The sequence below is a fragment of the Macaca nemestrina genome, chromosome 5, assembly GCF_043159975.1.
Source record: "Macaca nemestrina isolate mMacNem1 chromosome 5, mMacNem.hap1, whole genome shotgun sequence".
NCBI classification, from domain to species: Eukaryota; Metazoa; Chordata; class Mammalia; order Primates; family Cercopithecidae; genus Macaca; species Macaca nemestrina.
In genome coordinates, this window is record NC_092129.1 from 65,484,738 (window position 1) to 65,509,610 (window position 24,873).

General features: G+C 37.6%; 1 protein-coding gene across 4 annotated transcripts in view; it reads left to right on the forward strand.

The window, feature by feature from the left end:
- LOC105488986 (androglobin) overlaps positions 1-24,873 on the forward strand; it is a 234,652-nt gene that overhangs the window by 120,524 nt on the left and 89,255 nt on the right. For 3 of the 4 annotated variants that reach the window (XM_011753533.3, XM_011753534.3, XM_071096568.1), the window contains exons 14-20: positions 8,698-8,731; positions 9,899-10,085; positions 10,573-10,636; positions 15,202-15,304; positions 18,064-18,205; positions 19,969-20,083; positions 22,547-22,714. In XM_011753533.3, the coding sequence (XP_011751835.2) occupies positions 8,698-8,731; positions 9,899-10,085; positions 10,573-10,636; positions 15,202-15,304; positions 18,064-18,205; positions 19,969-20,083; positions 22,547-22,714 (813 nt within the window). The remainder of the gene's footprint in view (positions 1-8,697; positions 8,732-9,898; positions 10,086-10,572; positions 10,637-15,201; positions 15,305-18,063; positions 18,206-19,968; positions 20,084-22,546; positions 22,715-24,873) is intronic. The other variant, XM_011753535.3, reaches the window with a different exon arrangement.

Sequence of the window (24,873 nt, forward strand, 5' to 3'; positions counted from 1 at the left end):
GTAGCCTTAGGTTTTAAATTTGAAATTCTTCTTTAAATTTCCCTCTTAGAGTTTCATTTGCTGCATCCTATAAATTTTCATATATTACTGTGTCAATTTTCATTTGTCTCAAGACATTCTAAAAATTTCCCTCTTAATATCTTGTTCAGAAGTACATTGTTTAGTTTCCATGTATTTGTGAATTTTCTGAAATGCCTCCTGTTATTGATTTTTAGACTCATTCCATTGTGGTTATAAAAGGTAGCTATATTATTTCAATCTTCTTTAATTTGTTAAGACTTGTTTTGTGGCCTAACATATGAGTATCCTGGAGAATGTTCCTTGTGAGCTTGAGAAGAATGTGTATTCCACTGCTGCTAGATGCAATGTTCTGTATATATCCATTAGGTCCGTTTGATCTAAAGTGTAGTTTAAGTCTGATGTTTTCTTTTTGATTTTTTGTCTGGATGAGTTATCCTTTGCTGAAAGAGGAGTATTGAAGACTCCAACTATTATTGTATTGCAGCCTCTCTCTCCCTTTGGATCTATTAATATTGCTTTATATATTTAGGTGCTCTAATGTTGGATGCATAAATATTTATAATTATTGAATCCTGTTAAGCAATGGACACATTTATCATTATGAAATAACCTTCTTTGTCTCTTCTTTACCGTTTTTGGCTTACTGTCTATTTTATCTGATCTAAATATCGCTATTCCTGCTCTCTTTTGCCTTACATTTGCATGGAATATCCTTTCCCATCTTTTTATTTTCAGTCTATATGTGTCTTTAAAGGTGAAGTAAGTCTCCTGTAGGCAGTAGATAGTTGAGTCTGTGTTTTAAATACATTCTGCCACTCTATTCCTTTTGATTGGAGAATTTAATCCATTTACATTCAAGGTGATTATTGGTAGGTAAGCACTTACTACTGTTATTTCATTTTTTTTTTTTCTGGTTGTTTTGTAGATCCTTTGTTCCTTCTCTTCTGTTTTCCTTTGTGGTTAGGTTATGTTTTCAGTGGTTTGCTTTGATTTTGGGTATCTACTATAGGTTGTAACTTTATGAGTACCATGAGGCTTACATAAAACATCTTATGGTTGTAACAGCATATTCTAAGCTGATAGCAACTTAACTTTGATCGCATACAAAAACTCTACACTTTTATTCTGTCTCTCTTATGGTTTATATTTTTGATGTAACAATTTACAATCTTTTATATTGTGTATCCCTTGACAAATTATTGCAGTTATTATTATTTAAAATATAATTTTTCTTTTAACATTCATACTAAAGATGTAAGTGATTTAAACATCACCATTACAGTATTAAAGTATTCTGAATTTGACTATGTACTTACTTTTACCAGTGAGTTTTATACTTTCATTTTTTTAATGTTACTGATTACCATTCTTTTCTTTCAACTTGAAGAATTCCCTTTAGTATTTCTCGTAAAACAGGTCTGGTGGTGATGAATATCCTCAGCTTTTGTTTGTTTGGGAAAGTTTTTATCTCCACTTCAGTTTTGAAGGACATATTTTTAAAGTATAGTATTCTTGCTTAGTATTATTTTTCTTCAGTACCTTGAATATATTGTCCCATTCTCTCCAAGCCTGTGAGGTTTCTACTAAGAAATTTGCTGATAAATTAGAACTCCTTATTTGCTTCATTTCTCTTGCTACTTTCAGAATCCTCTCTTTGTCTTTGATTTCTGACAGTTTGATTATAGTATGTCTTGGTGTATAGTCTTATTTGGATTAAATCTGATTTTGAAGACCTTCTACCTTCCTCTACCTGGATATATATAACTTTCCCCAGATTTGAGAGGTTTTCTGCTATTATTTCTTTAAGTAAGTTTCTACTCCTTTGTCTCTGTCTTCTCTTTTTTGAACTCAAATATTTGCTCTTTTGATACTGCCCCATAAACCGTGTAGTCCTTTTTCATTCCTTTTCTTTTTTCCTCATTTGAGTACATATTTTCCAATAGCCTGTCTTCAGTTTCACAGTTTCTTTCTTTTGCTTATCTGCTTGATTGATTCCGCTGTTGACCTTCTCTTTCATTTTTTGTTTCATTTCATTCATTATAATTTTCACCTCTAGAATTTGTTTAATTTATTAAAATAATTCCAACCTCTTTGTTAAGTTTCTTGTCTTAGTTGTTCATTGTTTTCCAGATATCACTTAATTGTGTTTTGGTATTTTTTTAAGTTCACTGAGTTTCCTTAAAACAATCATTTCACATTTTTGTCAGGCAGATTATAACTCTCTATTTCATTAGAGCTGGCTTTGGTGCTTTATTTTGTTCTTTTGGTGGGGTCATGTTTCCATTATTGTTCTTGATGCTTGTAACCATGTGTTGGTGTCTGTAAATTTAAAAGAGTAGTAAATTATTCTAATTTTTGCAGACTGACTTTGTCTTTGAAAGCCCTTCACCAGTCAGATCATCTAGAGATTTCTGACAGGTTGCCCACAGGCAGGTTTGTTACTGTATTCCTTGAGCGGTCTGGTCTAATGCCTAGATCAGCAGGTGGGCAACCCTGGCACTTGGGTCTACAAGATTGGGCCTAGAATGTGTGTCCCTGGAAACCAGCCTGAAATCTGGGTCTACAGAGGCTAGACTTATGCTGCATAGACCTAGAGTACCAGATTCTGCAAGGGTGGGCCTGGGGCCTCAGTTTATGGGGTCCAGCCAGCCACCAGAGTCTACTGGGTGGCCTGGACCCTAGGCCTGGTAGGGATCTACTTTACTGCTTTACTGGTCCAGCCTGTGTTTAGGTCCAAGGCAAACTCCAGTCTTTACTTCTTTTTTTTCTTCTCCCAAATAGAGGATATCTCCTTTGCCTGGGACTGGGAGTGATGTGTGTGATGCAATACTGTCCTTCCTACCCTCTTCAATGTGTCTTATTTCTGTGCCACATTCAGTTGCTATAACCTTTCACCAAGTTTCTTTAGCTCTTATGAAGATATTTTCTTATGTGGATTATTGTTTAAATTGATGTTTTTGCAGGAGGCAAATACAGGAAAGTCCTGTTCTGCCCTATGACTGCTAAGAGCTCCTGAATATTGTGTCTTTGTATAAACAAATTATTTGTATTTTTAATGTGGTTGAATTTATTTATATATTATGTACAAATCTGGTTCCTTAAACCAGATCTAGAAATCTCAATCATATATAATCATATTGCATATATATAATCATATTATGATTATATATGATTGAGATTTCTAGATCTTATTTAAGAAATTTTCCCTATTCTTAGGTCATAAAGCTATTTTTCTAATCATCTTGTACAATGTTATAGTTTTACTTTTATAAAATCCAATTAATTTGGAACTGATTTTTGTGTATGATATAAAATGATGAATCCAATTTTATTTTTTCCCATATGGATACACAATTAATTGTTTTTAGAGGAATTCTTATGCAACTTCTAAACTTTATTATGAAATTTCAAGCCATTACAATATGATAATGCTTGTAAATATAATTCTAAGTTATAATAATAGATTATTGGAGATGAAAGGTATCCATAAACTGATGTTCCAATTCATAATGAAACTTTGAAAAACTCCTCTTTAATTGGTTTGGCTTTTATTTGTTGAATGTGATAGCGTATGTGATGGTATAAGATATCTGGAGGTTACATCATCACATACAGATCAACAAATCTATTAGTGTTAATTAGAAAGTAGAGACTAATAGGTGATTGAGGAGAATGAATATCTGTCAACATTTTTTGAAGTTTTTTTAAATTTAAATTATTGATTGCATTAGTTTTAAAGAGGTAAAGATTATCCAGAAGATCATCATAAAATAATAGCCAGTGTGCTCTACACCTACTCATTTTTCAGTCTTCTTCTCAAGAGTCATGCACTTTTATTTTATTTAACTATTTCTTCTGGTATGTATCTCCATAATTCTAAATAGTAGGCTTCATGAGGGCAGAGAAATTGATTTTATTATATTTTGTTTCTCCCTCAGCACCTGTGAAAATGCCTAGCATATAGCAAACACCATGACATATTTGTTGAATGACTACATGCTATTATATCTTGATCTGTTAATTTAGAGGTTATCTCTTGACTTCCTGTCATGGGAGATAAGGATTTAGCACACCTAAACTCACTTGCTATCCCATATCTACACTTTCCCCTGTCTTCAAGATTTTGTCATTTCATAAACTTTGGTTGAATCAACATTCTTGTTTTGTAAGGATTATTACTGCTGAAGCAAATACTATAACATTTCTTACACAAGGTTTTATACAAGCAAATTACTGCACTTTTTCCTTTGCTCACTTTACTATAAGAAGTATTAGGCCGGGCATGGTGGTTCACGCCTGTAATCTCAGCACTCTGGGAGGCCGAGGAGGGTGGATCACAAGGTCAACACATCGAGACCACGGTGAAACCTCGTCTCTACTAAAAATACAAAATATTAGCCGGGTGCGGTGGCGGGCGCCTATAGTCCCAGCTACTTAGGAGGCTGAGGCAGGAGAATGGCGTGAACCCGGGAGGCGGAGCTTGCAGTGAGCCGAGATCGCCCCACTGCACTCCAGCCTGGGGCGACAGAGGTAGACTCCCTCTCAAAAAAAAAAAAAAAAGAAGCATTAGTAGGTCTTTCCAAACACTACAAAAATTAAAATATCTCTATACATCATTTTCTACATAGTCAAATACATCAAATATTTTATAAATGCCAGTTCTTTTTTTTTTTTTTTTTTTTTTTTTGGAAACATCACCCATGCACTCTTTTGCTGTCTTGCTTCAGTGCAAACTGAGAGAACTTTGCTCCTGGTACCTTTAGACTTCCCTTTGTCTCTCTTCTCTGATGGATTTCCTATTTTTGGTCTCTCTTCTTTCATGGTTTAAACCCTAATTTTAGTGTAGCATATCTTCCAATACTTCCTCAGAAAAGATGTACAGGAAGTAAAATATATGAGAACTTACATGCTTGAAGATGCCTACATTCCATTCTCCCACCTAATTTATGTTTTGGCAGGATATAAAATTCCAATTTAGAAGTCATTTCCTCAAAATTTTAAAGGTCTTATTTAATCTCTTATCTTCTAATTTTAAGCATTGCTCTTGATTTAAAGATGACATTCTGGGTTAGGCATGGTAGCTCACACCTGTAATCCCAGCATGTTGGTAAGCTGAGGCAGGTGGCTTGCTTTAGCTAAGGAGTTTGAGACAACCTGTGCAAGATGGTGAAACCCCATCTCTACAAAAACAAACAAACAAATAACAACAACAAAAAACCCATAAACATTAGCCAGGCATAGTGGTGCATGCCTGTTGTCCCAGTTATGTGGGAGACTGAGGCAGCAGGATGGCTTGAGCCCAGGAGTTTGAGGCTGGAGGGAAATAAGATCATGCTACTGAACTCCAGCTTGGGCAACAGAGCCAGATCCTGTCAAAAAATAAAAATAAAAAAAAAGGCATTCTGATATTCTGATTCTTAATCTTTTATATGTGACTCTTTTAGGACCTTATTTCCATTCTTGGCATAATGAAATTTCACTCATTGGCCTTGGTATGGGTTTTTTTTTTTGGTTTGAGACATAGTCTCACTCTGTCACCCAGGCTGGAGTGCAGTGGCGTGATCTCGGCTCACTGAAACTTCCACCTCCCAGGTTCAAGTGATTCTCCTGTCTCAGCCTCCCAAGTAGCTGGGACTACAGGCACCCACCACCACGCCTGGCTAATTTTTTTTGTAGTTTTAGTAGAGATGGGGTTTGGCCATGTTGGCCAGGCCAGTCTTAAACTCCTGACCTCAGGTGATCCACCCACCTCGGCCTCCCAAAGTCCTGAGAGGCGTGAGCCACCGTGCCTGGCCCCGGGGCTTTGTTTTTTTAAACAGGAATTATTTTGCATACTCCATGAAACCTTTCAACCTGAAGTCAAATTCTTCAGTTCTGGAGAATTTCTTTATACCACTTCCTCGATCATTTTCTCTCCTCATTTTTCTCTGCTTTGTGGATCTTCTATTACACTACCTTTCTCCCAATTTACTCTCTAATGTACTTGATTTTTTTCTCATTTATTTAAATATATTTATCCTTATTTATTTTAAATATTTTAAAACTGTTTAGTTTTAGTAAAATACACACAACATAACATTTGCCATCTTAACCATCTTTAAGTGTGCAGTTCAGTAGTATTGAATACGTTTTCACCGTTGTACGACTGATCTCCAGAATTCTTTTCATTGTGCAAAAGTAAAACTCTATCGGCATTTAAAAGCTTATGATTCTCCCCTCCCCACAGCTCATGAAAACCACCATTCCACTTTCTGTTCCTACAACTTTGACTATTCCGGGTACTTCACATAAGTGGAATAATAAAGTATTTCTGCTTTTGTGATTGACTTATTTCACTGGGCATAATGTTAATGTTCTCAAGCTTCACCCATGTTTGTACTTGTGGCAAGATTTCTTCCGTGTTTACGACTAAATGATATTCCATTGTATGTGTATATCATATTCTGTTTATCCAGTAATTCCTCAATTGATATTGGGTTGCACCAACCTTTTAGATATCGTGAGTAATGCTACTGTGAATTTGGGCGTACACTTATCTCCTTGAGACTGCTTTCAGTGCTTTTGGGAATATATCTAAGAGTGGAATTGCTGGATATGGTAATCGTTTGAGGAACCACCACACTGTTTTCCATAGTGACCACACCATGTCACATTCTCAACAGTGCCTCTCAAATTTCTCTACATCCTTACCAACATTTATTATTCTCTGTGTGAATTGTTTATGGTAGCCACCTTAATGGGCATGAAATGGTGTCTCATTGTAATTTTGGTTTGTATTTCTCTAATGATTCATGATATTGAGAATCTTTTCATGTGCTCTTGGCCATTTGTATATCTTCTTAGAAGGGTCTATTCAAATTCTTTGCCCATTTTTTAATTGCATTGTTTGGGTTATTTTGTTGTTTTTGTTCTTTTTAGAAATTCTATGTATATTCTTATATTTTCATCTTATCAGATATATAATTTGCAAATATTGTCTCCCAATTTGTAGGTTGCAGTCTGACTCTGTTGATTGTGTCCTTCAGTGTACAGAAGTTTTCTTTTTTTATTTTATTTCAACTTACCTATTTTTTATTTGTGTTGCCTGTGCTTTTGGAGTCATATGTAAGAAACAATTGCCAAATCCAGTGTCATGAAGCTTCCTTCTATGTTTTCTTCTACGAGTTTCGTAGTTTGTATCAGCTTCAGTGCCTAAAGCTTGTATTGTTTATTCCACTTATTCTATTTTTAGTTTCTAAGAGCTCTCTCATTTTTTATTTTTGGTAGAAGTTCCTTATTTGATAGATGAATATCCTCTTATTTTTCTACTATTACTAATCTTTTAAAAATTGCTCCACATAATATTGTTTCTGTTTTCTATGAATCTTGCCACCCACAATTGTTAGCGTCTTTCTTTCATATAAGAATCTCTCCTCAATTGTTTGCCAATACTTTGTTGTACATATATATTTAAGAAATTTAAGGCACCAAATAGTTGCTGATTAGAAGCAGCTCAATGGCATGGCCAGAGTTATCAACTGTTGGCTCTAACTTAAGATAATTGAGGATGAGTGAGTTTTATATGGAGGTAGGGCTGGCTGCTAAAGTGCATCTTGCAGCTTGAGCTCTTTTCCCTAACTCTGGTGAGTTTCTCCAGTTAATGGTCCTCTAAGGTTGATCACAGGGAATGGTATATACTTGTCCATCCATGAAGGCCAAGCACAGGGAAGCTGAGAGTCTCAGCACTTAGCTTGTGAACTTTCACTTAATTCCTCTGTACAGTAGACTCTTCTACTTCCAGAGTATCTGTGAATTCAGATTAAGAGATTTCTCATTTAATTTCTCCACTTGAAGCAATTTCAAGTGTGCTGTTTAGGCAGAAGATTGGATGCTGAACCAGAAAGATTAGGGAGAAGAAGTGGAGTTCCTTGTATAGACATTCAACCCATGTCCATGTTTTCAGCCCGTATCTCATTCCTTCCTGCTGAGGTACCTGCTAATCTACTCATTGCTTCTGAGGTCCTAAGGCATGGAGAGGCTTTGCTTTGCACTTAGTATTTACCTGTCACTACTTTGCTATCTCTTCCATCCACTTTACATAATCAAAAAAAATTGTTGACATTACTTGTAATTAGCCTGTATGAGTTTTTGCCATTTTACTTTTTACATTTATTTTTAATTGTGTTCCAGACACAATTAGTTGATATTAAATAATTAAAACAAAATTTATATACACATGAATTCAATTTAAATTCCTTGTTAAAACTTTCAGGAGCCATTTTTATAATTGAAATCAGCCTTTTTAGGTTCTGTACATTACTTGCCAGTCATAATCTTACTAATTTCTCTATATTAATGGCTGGTACCTTGTGCCAAGTAATATGTCTACTTAGGGATATTACTGTTTTAATTTAACTCTTGTTACAGGATTCAGTCATTTAATAAATTAACATATTCTGTGTCTTAATGTGACAGGCTTAAATACCCAGTCAATTATTTAATTCAATTCATGTCCTTTGACACTTAAAGTTAAAAACAAATTTTTTGTTGGTAAGTTTTAGCAAATTTTCACAAAAACCTATTTCTTCAAGGTTTAAGAAACGATATTAGCTCTTTTAGTAACTTTGGTGCTTTGGATAGCTGTAATGTTTTGTTGAATTCAAAATGGTTTCAAAATATGTTTCTTTTAATTCATAGGGAAATGCTGCTTCACAAGTTATACTTGGAAAAGGTAAATTAGTAATTTTCCTGTGACTTTTTTCAATGTACATCAAGATACAGAGGGGCATCTCTGCTTCTTGACAGCTTCGCTTTTGGCTCTCAGCAGCCTTTCTTCAGTGTCTCCTTTGATTTGCTGAGCCTAGTCTGCTCTGGGCTTTAAAAAAAAGAGATAATTTCAATTGTTAAATTGAAGCTAAAAATAAAAATAAAAGAGGATCTGATTAAAGACCCATGAATAAAGTTCATCTGTTTTAATGCTGCACCCTGTGATCAAAACACTGAAACCATTGCAAATTCCTTAGTTTCTAAATAAAAGACTTGAATTCAAAATTATTTACATAATTTTGGATCCAGAAGTCTACAGGAATGCTGTCGGCCAGGCATGGTGGCTAACGCCTGTAATCTCAGCACTTGGGGAGGCTGAGTCGGGCAGATCAAGAGGCAGATGGAGACCATCCTGGCCAAAATGGTGAAACCCTGTCTCTACTAAAAATAGAAAAATTAGTTGGGCATGGTGGTGTGTGCCTGTAGTCCCAGCTACTCAGGAGGCTGAGGCAGGAAAATCGCTTGAACCAGGGAGTCAGAGGTTGCAGTGAGCTGAGATGATTGTGCCACTACACTCCAACCTGGCGATAGAGCAAGACTCCGTCTCAACAAAAAAAAAAAAAAAAGAAAGAAAGAAAGAAAAAAAAAATGGTATGCCACATTACTTGGTAAATATAAAATAAGGCTCTAGAACCGCTGACTGTGGGGAGTAATTAGATGTCTTACTGAAACACATTTGTTGCACTAGATCTTTCAAGTTTTTATTTCCCTTTCTGTTGTCTAAGCCATCCCTTCCTATAAGAATATGTCCATCAATAGCAGATTTTAAGTAAAGAATCTAGCTAATTTCTGTTGTAACTTCACAATCTCTAAAGAATCTATGAACAAATTTATCAAAGTAATTTTGAAATTTCTGAACACTCTAATATGCATAGAAATTATTATTAAATTCTCCTATGTGTATGAAATGTGTCTCTGTGTGGACCTCCATAAATGTATGAAGCCTGGATTATCTCAGTAAATATTTTCCCAAAAATAGACTTTGATATTTAACTTTCCCTTTATCATTTTACGTATCTCAATAACTTGTTATTTAACAATATAAGGTATTTTTGACATGTGTGTCTTCTAGGCACAGAGGAACAAACCGACTTTGGATTGAGTGATGCCCATCAGAGTGATGGATTAAACTTGGAAAGAGATATAGTCAGCCAAACCACAGAAACACAGGAAAAATCCCAGGAAGAACTTCCAATGACAAATAATGGTGTTTCTAAAGAAATATGGTTAGATTTTGAAGATTTCTGTGTTTGTTTTCAGTAAGTATCCCAATGGGATCAATCTGACTATGTCGTAGTGGTTACACCCTGAGCTGCATTAGCATACAAAGTCACATTAGGATTTATTGTTGCATATTTAATATAGTGGTTATACAACCTCTTAATTCTTAGCATCATTCAAAATAAGCCAATAACAGCCTAGTGTTGGTACAATATCAAATAAACGTTATAAAAGGGAAAATAAGTATATTGATTATCCATATAACACATTAATAGCCAAACCAATTTTAGGCCAGTTTCCACTTCTCCTCAAAGGCTTGTTTCTTAATTAAAGTGAAGAAATTTTATTCACTGGAATAATTCTTGTCCCTTTAGGGCAACTGACCCAATACTGTTGTTATTTTTTAATTTTCTTCCTATAATTATTTGATTATAAGAAACTTAACATGTAGTATTAATCTTTAAACTTAACATGTAGTATTAACCTATAATGACAATAACATGTTAAAAATGTCTTTTTTTTCAGAAATATATATATTTTCCACAAGCCAAGTTCATATTGCCTTAACTTTCAAAAATCAGAATTTAAGGTAAATATATTATAATCTCTTCTATTCTCTTTAAATTTTTGGTAGAATCACACCAGTGGGAAACATCTTCAAATTTCTCTAAACATTTCTAAACTTGTAACATAATTATATTTTTAAAAATTATTTTTTAGAGTCTCCCACTAACCCTTATCTAAACAATAAGCAAAATTCCACTAGCTCATAACCACAAATGTGATCCATCTGACCATGTTGAATCCTGGCCTGAATTATTACACAAATACACATTAAGAAAAATTTGATTTATGAAAAAATGAAGGACATGCACAAATAAATTCACTAGATTTGGTTTCAATTAGTATTTATGTTTCCTAAAACATAAGGACACTCCACCATTATGCCTGCATTTTTCCCCCATATTATCCCTCTGCCTGGAGTTTCTACCTTTTCATCCCTGTTATCCTCTTTGCTCTTGTTCAGCTAATGCCTAGAATCCTTCAGAATAGCATAGATGCCCTTGACACTGTGAGGCTTCCCTTCCCTTGCCATGGAGTCTGGGTTAAGAGGCTCAGCTTCACCAGCCTGACCAACATGGTGAAACTCCATCTCTACTAAAAATACAAAAATTAGCCAGACATGTTGGTGTGTGCCTGTAATCCCAGCTACTCAGAAGGCTGAGGCAGGAGAATTGCTTGAACCTGGCAGGCGGAGGTTGCAGTGAGCTGACATTGCGCCACTGCACTCCAGCCTGGGCAACAGAGTGAGACTCTATCTCAAAAAAAAAAAAAAAAAAAAAAGAGGTTCAGCTTCATGCCCTCTGTATGCTCTGTGTTCTCCTGGCATTTGCCTCCCACCCTCCCAACTTTCTGATTGCTTCTGTGTGCCCATCCTTCCCCCTACTTACTGTTAGCATGATTAGAAGGGCTGTATCCTTTTGTTTACCACTTATAAGAACATTCCTGCCATGAGGTAGGAACTGAATTTAAAAATTGTCAATTAAGGTAATTAACAAACCACCTATTGAGCAGAATTTTAAGAAAAACTATGGCACATATTCTGGGAAACTAAACTGTATTAACATTTACATATTGTCCTGTCATAGGACAAGGCCACCCAAGCACCTAATAATCATCCCACACCTCCATGAGCAGTATGCAGGGGTGGGGGAAGTAAGTAGTCCTTGAAACTTTTCTATTGCATTTGTAACACATGAAAATGGGCAGAGAAACCTTTTGATCAGACCTCAAGAGCTGCTCTGTTGCTGGCTCCTTACTCTGAAAATAAGAATAGTGACTGGGGGAAAGAAATCCTTCACCTAGTCCTAGAGTATGTGAAAACACCTAGAGGAATACTTTGACTTTATAGAGATAACACAACAATTAATTGGGAATAGTTGAACCCAGAGTATGATATCAGCATAGTGTACAGTTTACAGTTTTAATTTAGGCGTATTTCCATATTTAACCTATTGCCAATGATGAAATGACAATGGTTTATACATGTTGTCGGCCCTTAGGTTCTTTATTGCATTTACTCCTCATAACAAAACTGTGAAAGAGATATTATTCATGAAATGCTCATCATCACTCGCCATCAGAGAAATGCAAATCAAAACCACAATGAGATACCATCTCACACCAGTTAGAATGGCAATCATTAAAAAGTCAGGAAACAACAGATGCTGGAGAGGATGTGGAGAAATAGGAACACTTTTACACTGTTGGTGGGACTGTAAACTAGTTCAACCATTGTGGAAAACACTGTGGCGATTCCTCAAGGATCTAGAACTAGAAATACCATATGACCCAGCCATCCCATTACTGGGGATATACCCAAAGGATTATAAGTCATGCTGCTATAAAGACACATGCACACGTATGTTTATTGAGGCACTATTCACAATAGCAAAGACTTGGAATCAACCCAAATGTCCATCAGTGACAGACTGGATTAAGAAAATGTGGCACATATACACCATGGAATACTATGCAGCCATAAAAAAGGATGAATTCGTATCCTTTGTAGGGACATGGATGAAGCTGTAAACCATCATTCTCAGCAAACTATTGCAAGAACAGAAAACCAAATACTGCATGTTCTCACTCATAGGTGGGAATTGAACAATGAGATCACTTGGACACAGGAAGGGGAGCATCACACACCGGGTCCTATTGTGGGGAGGTGGTAAGTGGGAGGGATAGCATTAGGAGATATACCTAATGTAAATGATGAGTTAATGGGTGCAGCACACCAACATGGCACATGTATACATATGCAACAAACCTGCACATTGTACACATGTACCCTAGAACTTAAAGTATAATAATAAAAAAAAGAGATATTATTACCATCATTTTACATCTAAGGAAAATGAAGCAGATCAAATGTGAAATAACACATGTAAAACACATAGAAGAATGCCTATTGGTAAATGATAATAAATGTTGGCTGTCATTTACTAAAGACAGTTGCATAGTAGCTTTTGGTACACATAACCATCCTAATTTAAAAGTGTATGTGGTAAACTGGTCAACTGTTCTTTATTCTGATCTTATTCTTATGAGGTGATGATTAGCACAGAATTTTTTTTCTCTTTTAAATGTCTCAGCTTGGTGAAATAAAACTATGACATTCCTTTTTATTTCCCTGAATTGTTTTAAAATTAATGGTGTGAGAAAATAACTTTCTTGGAAGGCATTGGAATATAATCTTATTGGCATTTACTATGGCCTGAAAGGAAGGATCAGCTGTGGTCTGAGGCCAGACACTCCAGACCTTAGTGGCCTGCTGAGCTGGGGACACAGAGCCCGAAGCCTCTCCTCAGCACAATCCACTTGTTCCCTTGGTGTTCAGTGAGAGGTTAGAGCAGGGTCATTTCAAAGGTGCCATGAGCTGGCACCAGGGCAGAGCCCCTGTGTGGCCTTTAGGAACACCCCACCCCTCAATTCTCAGGCCCTTGAAAATGACAGAAAATGAGCTCCGGGCAGAAACTCCTCCTCAGGCATGCATGCCAGGCTCCCAAGTCCAAGGGTCCTTCATATTTTCAGATAGTGTATATTTGAAACAACACTCTATATCATCAACATGTCACAGCTGACAGGAAACAAATAAAATAAAGTGCCAAATGAAAACAAATGGAAAACAGGGAGAGGAGTAATCTTTTAAGTCATGATTACATTGTATCAAGCATTTCTAGCACTCTTTGTTATACTTGATTAAATAACAAGGCTTCCTTTTTCATAGCATTGCTACATATTTGTCTTTCATATATTAACTGTTTTTTAAATACTATGATAGAATATGAAAAACTTTTAAAGTGTAGCATATTTCAATTAAGTTAATTGAACACATTTACCGTGTGCCATCCCTCACAATTATGTTGAAGCACTGAGAACTTGAAAGGCAATAATAATGTATTAGACAAGAGTGCCAGCCTTAGAGTCAGGCAGATGGCTATACCTACTTTTATCTCGCGTCTTTGCTACTACAAACTCTGTGACCTTTGGTAAATAGCTTACCCTTTCTGTGTAATAAGATACATTAATGTATCTAAATAATTATATTAATTATTAAGTATTATTAAGTACTATCAATGTGTAATTAGATACATTGATAGTACTCATATAGGGTGAACTGAAATTATATGCATGTAACCTTTATGCAACTATCTTTTAAGGGAAGTTTTGATTTTACTAAGCACTTTATTCCATCTCCAAAACAAAAACCCACAGCCCACTGTGTCAGCAAGCAGTGGGTATTGAGTTAGTCCGTTCTCACACTGTTGTAAAGAACTATCTGAGACTGGGTAATTTATGTAGAAAAAAGATTTAATTGCCTCACAGTTCCACAGGCTGTACAGAAAGCATGGCTGGGAGGCCTCAGGAAATTTACAGTCATGGTGGAAGGCGATGGGGAGGCAAACATGTCTTACCATGGCAGAACAGGAGAGAGAGAGAGACAGCAAAGGGGGAAGTGCCACATGCTTTCAAACAACCGCATCTCCTGAGAACTCCATTGCTAGAAAAGCAAGGGATAAGTCTGTTCCCCTGATTCAATCACCTCCCACCAAGCCCCTCCTTCAACATGTGGGAATTACAATCCGACATGAGATGTGGGTGGAAACACAGAGCCAAACCACGGCAGCTGTATATCTGAAGCTCCTGTGGAAAGAAGGAAGAGAGAGCTTATTTCATGTACCATCCTGTAAAATAACTTAAGACATCCAATTGGCCATTCCCATTATCTGCCACAGTTACTTACTCTGTGGCCTTCCTGCCCATCAAAGACCCATGCTTGAGTACTACTCTGCCCTGGGCTCAGTCTCTTCTCTTTCTTATTTCTGGAACAAGCATATCCCTTTTCTTTCCTCATAGAGGAGAGCTCTGCCTCTCTCTGATATGGTGGCTAGTCCAACACAGCGCTGCAATTTCCACAGACGGTTGCCAACATTCACCCAGTATAATTTTCTTCATATAATTAGATTCATAAAGTGTTTGACACTAAGTTTCCTGTAAATCTTAGATGTTATACTATGTTTTCATTACAAGTGAAAATAATAGCATTGATCAACTGATATTAAGTACGACAACTGCTCTAATTTCTTGCAGTTTTCAGAAGAACGAGTGTCCTACTATCTATTTGTAGATAGTCTAAAACCTATTGAACTACTGGTTTGCTTTTCTGCATTGGTACGCTGGGGGGAGTACGGAGGTAAGAGGACTCTGAGAAAATGATAGCCTTAAAGCCCAGATCATGTTCAGGCTAGGGAACATGCAATAATAAGATTTTTAGAGGCCGGGTGTGGTGGCTCACACCTGTAATCCCAGCACTTTGAGAGGCTGAGGCGGGTGGATCACCTGAAGTCAGGAGTTCTAGGCCAGCCTGGCCAGCATGGTGAAACCCTGCCTCTACTAAAAATAACAAAACTTAGCAGGGCTTGATGGCAGGCACCTGTAATCCTAGCTACTTGGGAGGCTGAGGCAGGAGAATCGCTTGAACCCGGGAGGCAGAGGTTGCAGTGAGCTGAGATCATGCCATTGCACTCCAACCTGGGCAACAAGAGGGAAACTCTGTCTCAAAAAAAAATTTTTTTAAATTAAAAAGATTTTTAGAAGACAATGGATGAAGGAACTTCCTCCCTTTCCAGAGTTTCTCCAGAGTCCCACTGGACCACCTACACCACCTCCTCTGATGCTCTTACTCTGCAGACACCAGGGGTTATGCTCACTCCTGCCACCCGCACCTCTTCTGGTTGTACTAATCTGTTCACCTTTTTGTTGTACTTAATCAATCTGTTGTTGCTGTCGTTGTTGACCTGCAAATGTCATCATTCTTAATTATTTCAACATCTATTGGAAAACAAACTATTTGTTTTCGATTTGACATTCCAACAATCTTTTCCTCTATCCCACCTTGGTCTCCTACTTTCATGGTTACCCTGTAGACTTTAAGTTTACTTTTTTTTTTTTTTTTTTTTGGTGCATCATCTCGATCATCTCAATTTCAAGCACCTGACTTCCCCCCTCACTGCTTGACTCTCTAGTTCACCCTACAGAACTCCCACTCCTACAGTTTTGGAAATACTGGGACTTTCATTACTCTCTACCCTGCCACTTTTTTTTCTGTCCATCACAGAGATACCCTCCACACATTTGCTCTTTTTACCCCCTCATCTAATTTTCCTGGAAAAACTTCACTATTGGTTAAACTTGATGCTATATCCAACTCGCAGTTTCAAGACAGCAGCTGAATGTGATCAGAGGGGAGAAAAACAAACATACTGGCTAGCCCTGCTTAAATTTGAGGAACGCGAATCTCAACAAGGCCTTAAGCACTGCCAGTATTTCTTTCGTTCATTTATTCTCCCACTCTTATTTATTCCTGTAGATGACTATTGCAAACCCTCAAACATGCTCTCTCTCTACAAATCTTCAACACCTACTCTTACTCTCACTCATGTTCAGCTGATGACTTGCTGCTAATCTCACTGAAGAGACAGAAGAAATCAGAAATGATTTCTGCTTTCAGAATTTCTATCTCCCTTTCCCACAATGAACTCTCTCAAAATCTAGGCCACCTTCCTTCTGTTCTAATGGATAGAAAATCTCTGCTCTTCTGCAAAGCCAACCCTTGCATAAACATGCACACACAGGCACATGCTCACAAAACTTCATTCTTTTATTCTTTGGCCTGTTTTGTTAATTTTTTTCTTTAGCTCAAATTAACAGTACATGGCACTGTAAATGTACAATAAGTATTTCCCAAATGCTTAATACTGAATGTTTGTCAACATGTAGGGTGGGGATTTTTTTTTTTTAAACTGAAGTATTGTCAACGTTTTGAATGGTGTCTAATGTACAGCAGGTGGCTAGAAAATACTTGTTGTATAATAAATTTTCCAAAATTTAGTGATCTAAGTTTAGTGCGTCTACCAAACCAAAAACTCTGAAGCCACACCATATCCCAGAACATTTAAATTCTATAGGCATGAAGGCATTTCAGGTGATGTTGTGACCTTATATCCTCAATTCCAGTGTTTTCTGGAAATAGGAGAGAAAATATCTTGCCCTCAGTCACTGATGAACAATTAGCCCATATTATTTATCCATTTTTAAGGAAAAACTTGATATTAAATTCAAACTTTGTTAATTGCTTGCTTTCTACATAATGTCAAAGACTGAATCAAAGGTAAAAATTTTGATAAATAGACTGGGCGTGATGGCTCACTCCTGCAATCGTAGCACTTTGGGAGGCCAAGGTGGGCGGGTCACCTGAGGTCAGGAGTTCGAGACCAGCCTGGCCAACATGACGAAACCCCGTCTCTACTAAAAATACACAAATTAGCCAGGGGTGGTGGCAGGTGCCTGTAATCCCAGGTACTCCCGAGACTGAGGGAGGAGAATTGCTTGAACCCAGGAGGTGGAGGCTGCAGTGAACCGAGATTGCACCACTGCACTTCAGCTTGGGTGACAGAGTGAGAATCCATCTTTAAAAAATAATTTTTTTATATAAACAGTGAGATTTTTGGAGTTATTTTTTATTTTTTATACTGTTTTAGAGAAATCTCTTATTTTCAAGATGTAACATGTTTTCTTCCTTTAAAATTGAATCTAGAAGGATATTGTAGTTACTACCATAGAGATAATATGTAGTTACTACCATAGAGATAATAGAGATAGTTCATTATACTACAATGAAAAATGTCCTCCTGCTTCTGATTTTCCTATTCCTGGTTTCTTCACTTGAGAGGATTGTTATAAGGAAGAACATTGAGCAGGGAGGAAGACCTAAGTGTTTCTTTCTAGTAATTTACCTGGAGTAATTTCTAATGTTTTGTGAACATTCAATAATATTTCTAATGCTTTATTATTATTATTTATGTTGTTACTTAATTAAAAAAAAACAGTACTAGTGAATGCCAAACTGCACTTTCACGATCAAATTTTAATACCTTTTTACTTATCTTAAAGCTTTAACGAAAGACAGTCCTCCCATAGAGCCTGGGCTTCTCACAGCTGAGACATTTTCTTGGAAATCTCTGAAACCAGGCAATCCTGTTCTGAAGATTCACACATATGCTACCAAGGCTACAGTGGTTCGTCTGCCTGTTGGGTATGAAGTGACTTCATTTTTCCCATAATAAAAATGGTTTGAAGCCTTGCAAATTGTTGCTTACTAAAGAAGTAAACAATATAGACTCTAAGATATTGTTTCTTAAAGTAATTTCTCAAGGCATAGGTCTATCATTATTATTCTTGAGAAAAATAATTTCAAAAAAACTACATTGAGAAATACTGTACAATAATACCCCTTTGGGAGATTCATAATTGTCAAAGATTCTGGGAATATATTTAGTCAACAATACTGCTTAAGCTTGTTTAACCCAGCATTTTCTAAAATTAATTTATAAGTATTATACACATAACACTGATAATACTTTAAATATTATGAATTTTCTCATAAATATTTCTTACAAGTTTTCTCACCAATATTATAATACTTAGCAAAAACCTTCATTTTATTTAAATGCAAATTGAGAAATATGCATTTTCCCCTGCCAATCTAGATTTTCCTGTAGCTGATTTTTGTTAAATAATATTTTTAATTCAGATAAAGCTAGTTAAACACATTAGTTTCAATTTTAAAGAAAATACATATAATGGAAATTTTTTTTATTTTGATGAATAAAATTCAAAATATTACCTCAAATTTCAGATGAAATAAATATTTTCACTAGGCTTTGAAATAAACATTTTCACTAGCTTTTACTTTTTCCCAAGATCCATCATGCTTATTTTATGTGATCAATGAAAAACTATGGCTCTTATGCAAAAAGCAAAGCCTCAGCAACAAATGCTAAAATAATTGTGTCAGGCATCTAGTACTTCTAGAAAATAATACATTTTGAAACTTTAACATTTCTCACATCTCCCCTTTATACTCCAGCAAATCAAATTACTCTGTCCGAGTGCTCATTCATTGAGACAACTGAGGACAAGGAATTTAATAAAGAATCTTCTTATATCTGCTTTTTCCCCCACAGAACCTAAACCATCAGCATGTATGTTTTGAACATGCTCTAAATCTGCAGTCCCCAACGCCAGGGCCATGGACTGGTGCCGGTCCGAGGCCTATTAGGAACTGGGCAACACAGCAGGAGGTGAGCGGTGCCTGTGCTCCGCCTCCTGTCAGATCAGCAGCATTAGAGTCTCATAGGAGCAGGAATCCTATTGTGAACTGCACATGCAAGTAATCCAGGCTGGACGCTCCTTATAAGAATCCAATGCCTGATGATCTGACATAGAACAGTTTCATCCTGAAACTATCCCCAAACCAAGTCCATGGAAATATTGTCTTCTGTGAAACCGGTCCTTGGTGCCAAAAAGATTGGGGACTGCTGCTTTAAATGCTCAATAACTGGAGGAACTTGAATATCCCTGCTCTCACGATACAACAACCTGGTAGAGGAGATGCAATTAACATACATGAAATGATGCATTCATGAGAAAAAGACTATGAAGTCTACACAGCTCTATACCCACCTGAGTTCTTCTTGTTGTTAGGGAGAAATCAAGACTAGTCTTCACGCCATGACTACAGTGTGTGGGAGGTCACTCCAGCATGTACTGGAGAGAAGTTTGGCATTTAGCCTAACTATGTTTGTCCTACATAATAAGTAAAGTATAGATTTCATGATCCTGTAGGGTTCTTATAGAGTGCAAATTCAAAGATCCTTATCTCATCTGTGTTAAAAATTGAACTCTTCACTAACGTTTGACTTTGTTTGAGTTCCAAAGTGTGAGCAAGCAACTCACAGGTCAACTGCTACCACCCAGAAAGCACTCGGTTCTCATCCAGCACCCCTTCTCTTTAAGGAGACACATGCTACTCTTCAATGCATACTCCCCGGTAGGACACGCCATACACATCTGCAGCATGGTGTCATTTGTCATTGGGGATGAACACGTCGTGCTGCCCAACTTCGAACCAGTAAGTATTTTTGCAATAGCTATTTATTTATTTATTTATTTATTTATTTATTTATTTATTTAGAGGTGGAGTCTCACACTGTTGCCAGGGCTGGAGTGCAGTGGCATGATCTCGGCTCACTGAAACCTCTGCCTTCCAGATTCAAGCAATTCTCCTTGCCTCAGCCTCCCAAATAGCTAGGATTACAGGTGCACGCCACCATACCCCGCAATTTTTTTGTGTATTTTTAGTAGAGACGGGGTTTCACTATGTTGGCCAGGCTAGTCTCAAACTCCTGACGTCATGATCTGTCCGCCTCAGCCTCCCAAAGTGCTGGGATCACAGGCGTGAGCCACTGCGCCCAGCCACAACTACAATTTTTCTGTGCTTTATTTTCAAAGATTTTGAACTAAACACATTTTTATTTTATATTCAACTTACTCATTTTTTACCTTTTAAAACTGTTAAGTATACTCTGCAAGAAATCCCCACATGCAACCATGAAGTGTATAATGAAGTCTGAAGCCTGTAGGTATACAAGTGAAATATGTATACTTTTCTCCAACAACTCCTCTCACCTCTACTCTGTTGAATCTCTTTTCATTTCTGTTAATATCTTAGCTAGATCCCGTGGTATCATTGGTTCTTTGGGGTATAAAAGATCAGTGCAGTCATTTTTAATACAGTTTAAAATTTTGGTCTCTTTCTCTCCTTTCATTTCTTCCTTTACCTAAGGAATTTGGAGCACGTGTCTCCGGGATTTAGCAGGGAAGGGGTAGCTCAGAAGCTTCAGTCTCTTCACCTTCGTCTCCTCTCACTCTTCTTGGTCTCTTCTCCTTGGTTTCTCTTGCTTCTCTGTTCTGATGGGGTCCGAAAGAAGAGATGAGGTCAATGGGACCAGTACGCCCCCTGAAATCTTCCCTTGGTTTTAGATGTCCTTTGTGCACGTGCATTTGGGAGAATATTTGCAGACGACCTGCCCACTGTATAATTCCTGATGCTTCCTCAGCTCTAACCCTTTCCCACCAAAAAAAAAAAAAAAAAAAAAGAAACAAGCAAACAAAAAACAATTCCAAATAGCACAACCTTGTATTGATGGGACTCTCTAAGCCAGCCAGCAAATTTTGTGGCAAACAGATGGCTCCCACACATGTCACACTCATGCATTCTTCCTTGTCTGAGCAGTGGCTGTGCAAGAGTTCCCAGGGCTGCCTCCTCTATTTGCTGTACCACCTCTCACCAGTTCTCTTTCTCTCTTGCTCAACAGCCACAGCAAGATCACACCGATCAGCAAGTTCACTTTAGACACAGATGTCACTTATTTCCCTAACTAGGTTTATCTTGCTTATTTCAAATTGTATTTTTCAAAAAATAAGTCTGCTTTATGTGGTATACATTGTCAGTTTGTTGTCTCCCTTTAGATAATTTATCTCCCCAGGTGTTTATTTATTTTGATCTGTGAGCTCACATCTCCCTGGAGATATCACTTCCTGATGTTGAGAAGATTGTTGAAGTTCAAGTCCAAGAAGCAAAAGAGAATAGACTGACCCAAGGGCAGAGAGACTAAAGCTACATAGAACCATAATTGATCCCTATCTAATATTTGACCAGAGAACTTTCCTGGTCATGGTTTCACCTTAGGGGGAGACACCACTGAGAGGAAGCTTTCTGTAGGTTTTGTCAGGGTTCTAAGTCAGTGTGTTCCAATAATGAGTCAGTTGCATCTGCTTCCATCAGTTTCTCACCCTAGCAAGGCATCTGTGCTCCAGGCACACTTGCTGGGCCATTCTCCAAAATTTCAGGACAGAATCGGGAATCATGTTTGCACCATGGTGCCCTCTAAGGGGAAAAAATAATTTTGTTTGTTTGTTTGTTTTCCAATTTTACTTTTTTCATGCTGCTGCCAGGCAACTCCAGGACCACCCACCATACACCAACAACAACAGCTCCAAACACCTCATAGTTTTCTCCGATTTTTAAAAATTGGTTACTTCCTGAAATTCCTGTCTCCTTCTTCCTTTATGATTTTTTTTTTTTTTTTTTTTTTTTTTTTTTTAGAGTTGATAGCAGGAGAGAGCCACCAGCCCATGCTAGATCACCCTCTTGTCTTTTTTATCTTTCTGGCTTTCTCCCTGAAATCTCTGTTTGTCAGTCCTCAAACTCCACACAGTTTTTTCTCAGACTAATCCTAAATGTCCTCAGAACTATGTCTGGTTATTAACACGGTGCGGAAATTTTCCGTGATCCCCAATATGAGGTGAATATTCCTCCTACAGGGTTCCCACTCAGGTAAGAATTGCATTCCTTGTTTTTTTATCTCTGAGACTGCAGAATTTAGTAAACTGCCTTGAGGTCAAATCCTCTATAAAGAATTATTGAATCAGCCATATAGCAGAGGTTTCACATTTTAACAGAAATTAATCTGTATAAACTAAGTAACACTTAAGGATGAGTGAGGGTGGCTGCCATGCTTTGTCTTCACAGGAGAGCTGCCGATTTACAGAACAGTCTCTGTTGATTATGAAAGCTATTGGAAATGTGATTGCTAATTTCAAAGACAAGGGTAAACTCTCTGCAGCTTTGAAGGATCTGCAAACAGCTCACTACCCTGTTCCCTTCCATGATAAAGAACTAACTGCACAGCACTTCAGGGTAAGCTTCTTTGGAATACGATGTTCAGAAGAGGAAACTTTCTTTTTGAAATGGTATGTCTTCCATTAGGTGACCTCCCAAATCAGAGCCAGAGAAAATATTTTCGATGAAAATAATATATTTGGGGCCGGGCGCGGTGGCTCACGCCTGTAATCCCAGCACTTTGGGAGGCCGAGGCGGGCGGATCACAAGGTCAGGAGATCGAGACCACGGTGAAACCCCGTCTCTACTAAAAATACAAAAAAATTAGCGGGGCGCAGTTGTGGGCACCTGTAGTCCCAGCTACTCGGGAGGCTGAGGCAGGAGAATGGCGTGAAACCGGCAGGGCGGAGCTTGCAGTGAGCCGAGATCGCGCCACTGCACTCCAGCCTGGGCGACAGAGCCAGACTCCGTCTCAAAAAAAAAGAAAAAAGAAAAAAGAAAATAATATATTTGGGAGGTGATTTCAGAAAGCAGAAATGAGGGAGTAAAAAGAATGAAATGAGAAAGAGAAAGAAATCGGTTAAAGGACACGACAATTACTGCTGTGGTTACTGGGAATCAGCCGTGCAGGGTGTCCTGAGGAATTATGTGGAACATCCCTTTAAAAGTTCCCACTCAAGGATGGCAAGATGTGGTTTTTCTCCACCAACTCTTTTCCCCAATGTTAGGTGGTTGCCCTCGAGGGCTTTGACTTCCTCACACTTACAACGTGTGGCTCTGCCAGGCTGAGTAGCATTCTGGCTTCACAGGCAGCCTTGAGGGGGTGAAGCAAAGAGACTTTCTGGTAACCCCTTAACAAGGCACATATGGACCTGTCCACTGCAGTTGCACTAAAACCAGGTGGGCTTATGTCTGGCTTTTTAACCCTCACACTATTAATATTTTGGACCAAATAATTATTCTCTCTCCTTCAATTTTTTTTTGGAAGAGATTTAGAAGGATTTGTATTAGTTCTTCTTTGTTTTGTAAAATTCAACAGTAAAGCCATCAGGTCATGCACTTTTATTTGATGGGAGACTTTCTCTTTTTTCAAGAGATGAGGTCTTGCTCTGTCAACCAGGCTGGCTTGCAGAAGCATGATCATAGCTCATTGCAGCCTTGAACTCCTGGGCTCAAGCGATCCTCCTGTCTTACCCTCCCAAGTGGCTACGACTACAGGCATGCACCACCACACCTGATTAAAAACAAACAAAAATTTAAGAGATGGGGTCTCACTATATTGCCTGTGCTGGTCTTCAGCTCCTGACTTCAAGCAATCCTCCTGGCTTAGCCTCCCAAAGTTCTGGGGTTAGCGGCATGAGCATTGTGCCTGGCCAACATGGGATACTTGTTACTACTAACTTAATATTGCCTCTATGTGTCTAGGAATTTGTCCTTTTCTTCTGGGGTAACCAACTTGTTGGCATATCATTTTACATAGTAGATTCTGATGATTCTTTGTATTTCTGCATTTCATTTGTAATGCCCTGTAGGATGTTTAATAGCATTTCTGGTCCCCACCCTTTAAACACCAGTAGATTCCAGTTGTGACAACTGGAAAAGACTTCAGACATTGCCAGATGCCCCTGCAGGGAGGGATGGCATTGTCAGATTTAGCAAATACAAATACAGGACACCCAGTTAAACTGTATTTTGTGTGCAAACAAACCATATGTGCAATATTTAGGACAGAAGTATACTACTGTCCCAGTATACTTATAAAATTACTTATATAAAATTTATTTGATCCATTATTCAAAGTTGACTGGGTGTTTGGGGTTCTTGAGGAAATATAATTAGAAATAAAATCTTCCAACCTAGATGACCTGTTCACAAGGCAGAAGAGAAGGAAAACAATTTATCGTTGAATGAAGTTTAAGCCAGAAGACGATGCACATCATAGGCAATCTGCTAAGAGATTACAAAGGCAAAAAACAAACAAACAAAATCTTACCCCAAGCAGATACAGCCCATTTCACACAAACTGTCAAGATAAACAATATGTAGTCCTCAATGAAAAGGACTCCATAGTACCTCTTGCCACACAACATAGTTCATCCCAAATTCACTTGGTATAGGGGTGACCATCTGTGTTAGGTAATTAGCTTTATGAAAAGAAAAATACTTGTAACACCTTCGTATTAGCAAGGTACCTACCAATGCTAGTCTCCTACTCTCCCAAAGAAACTGGGAAATAC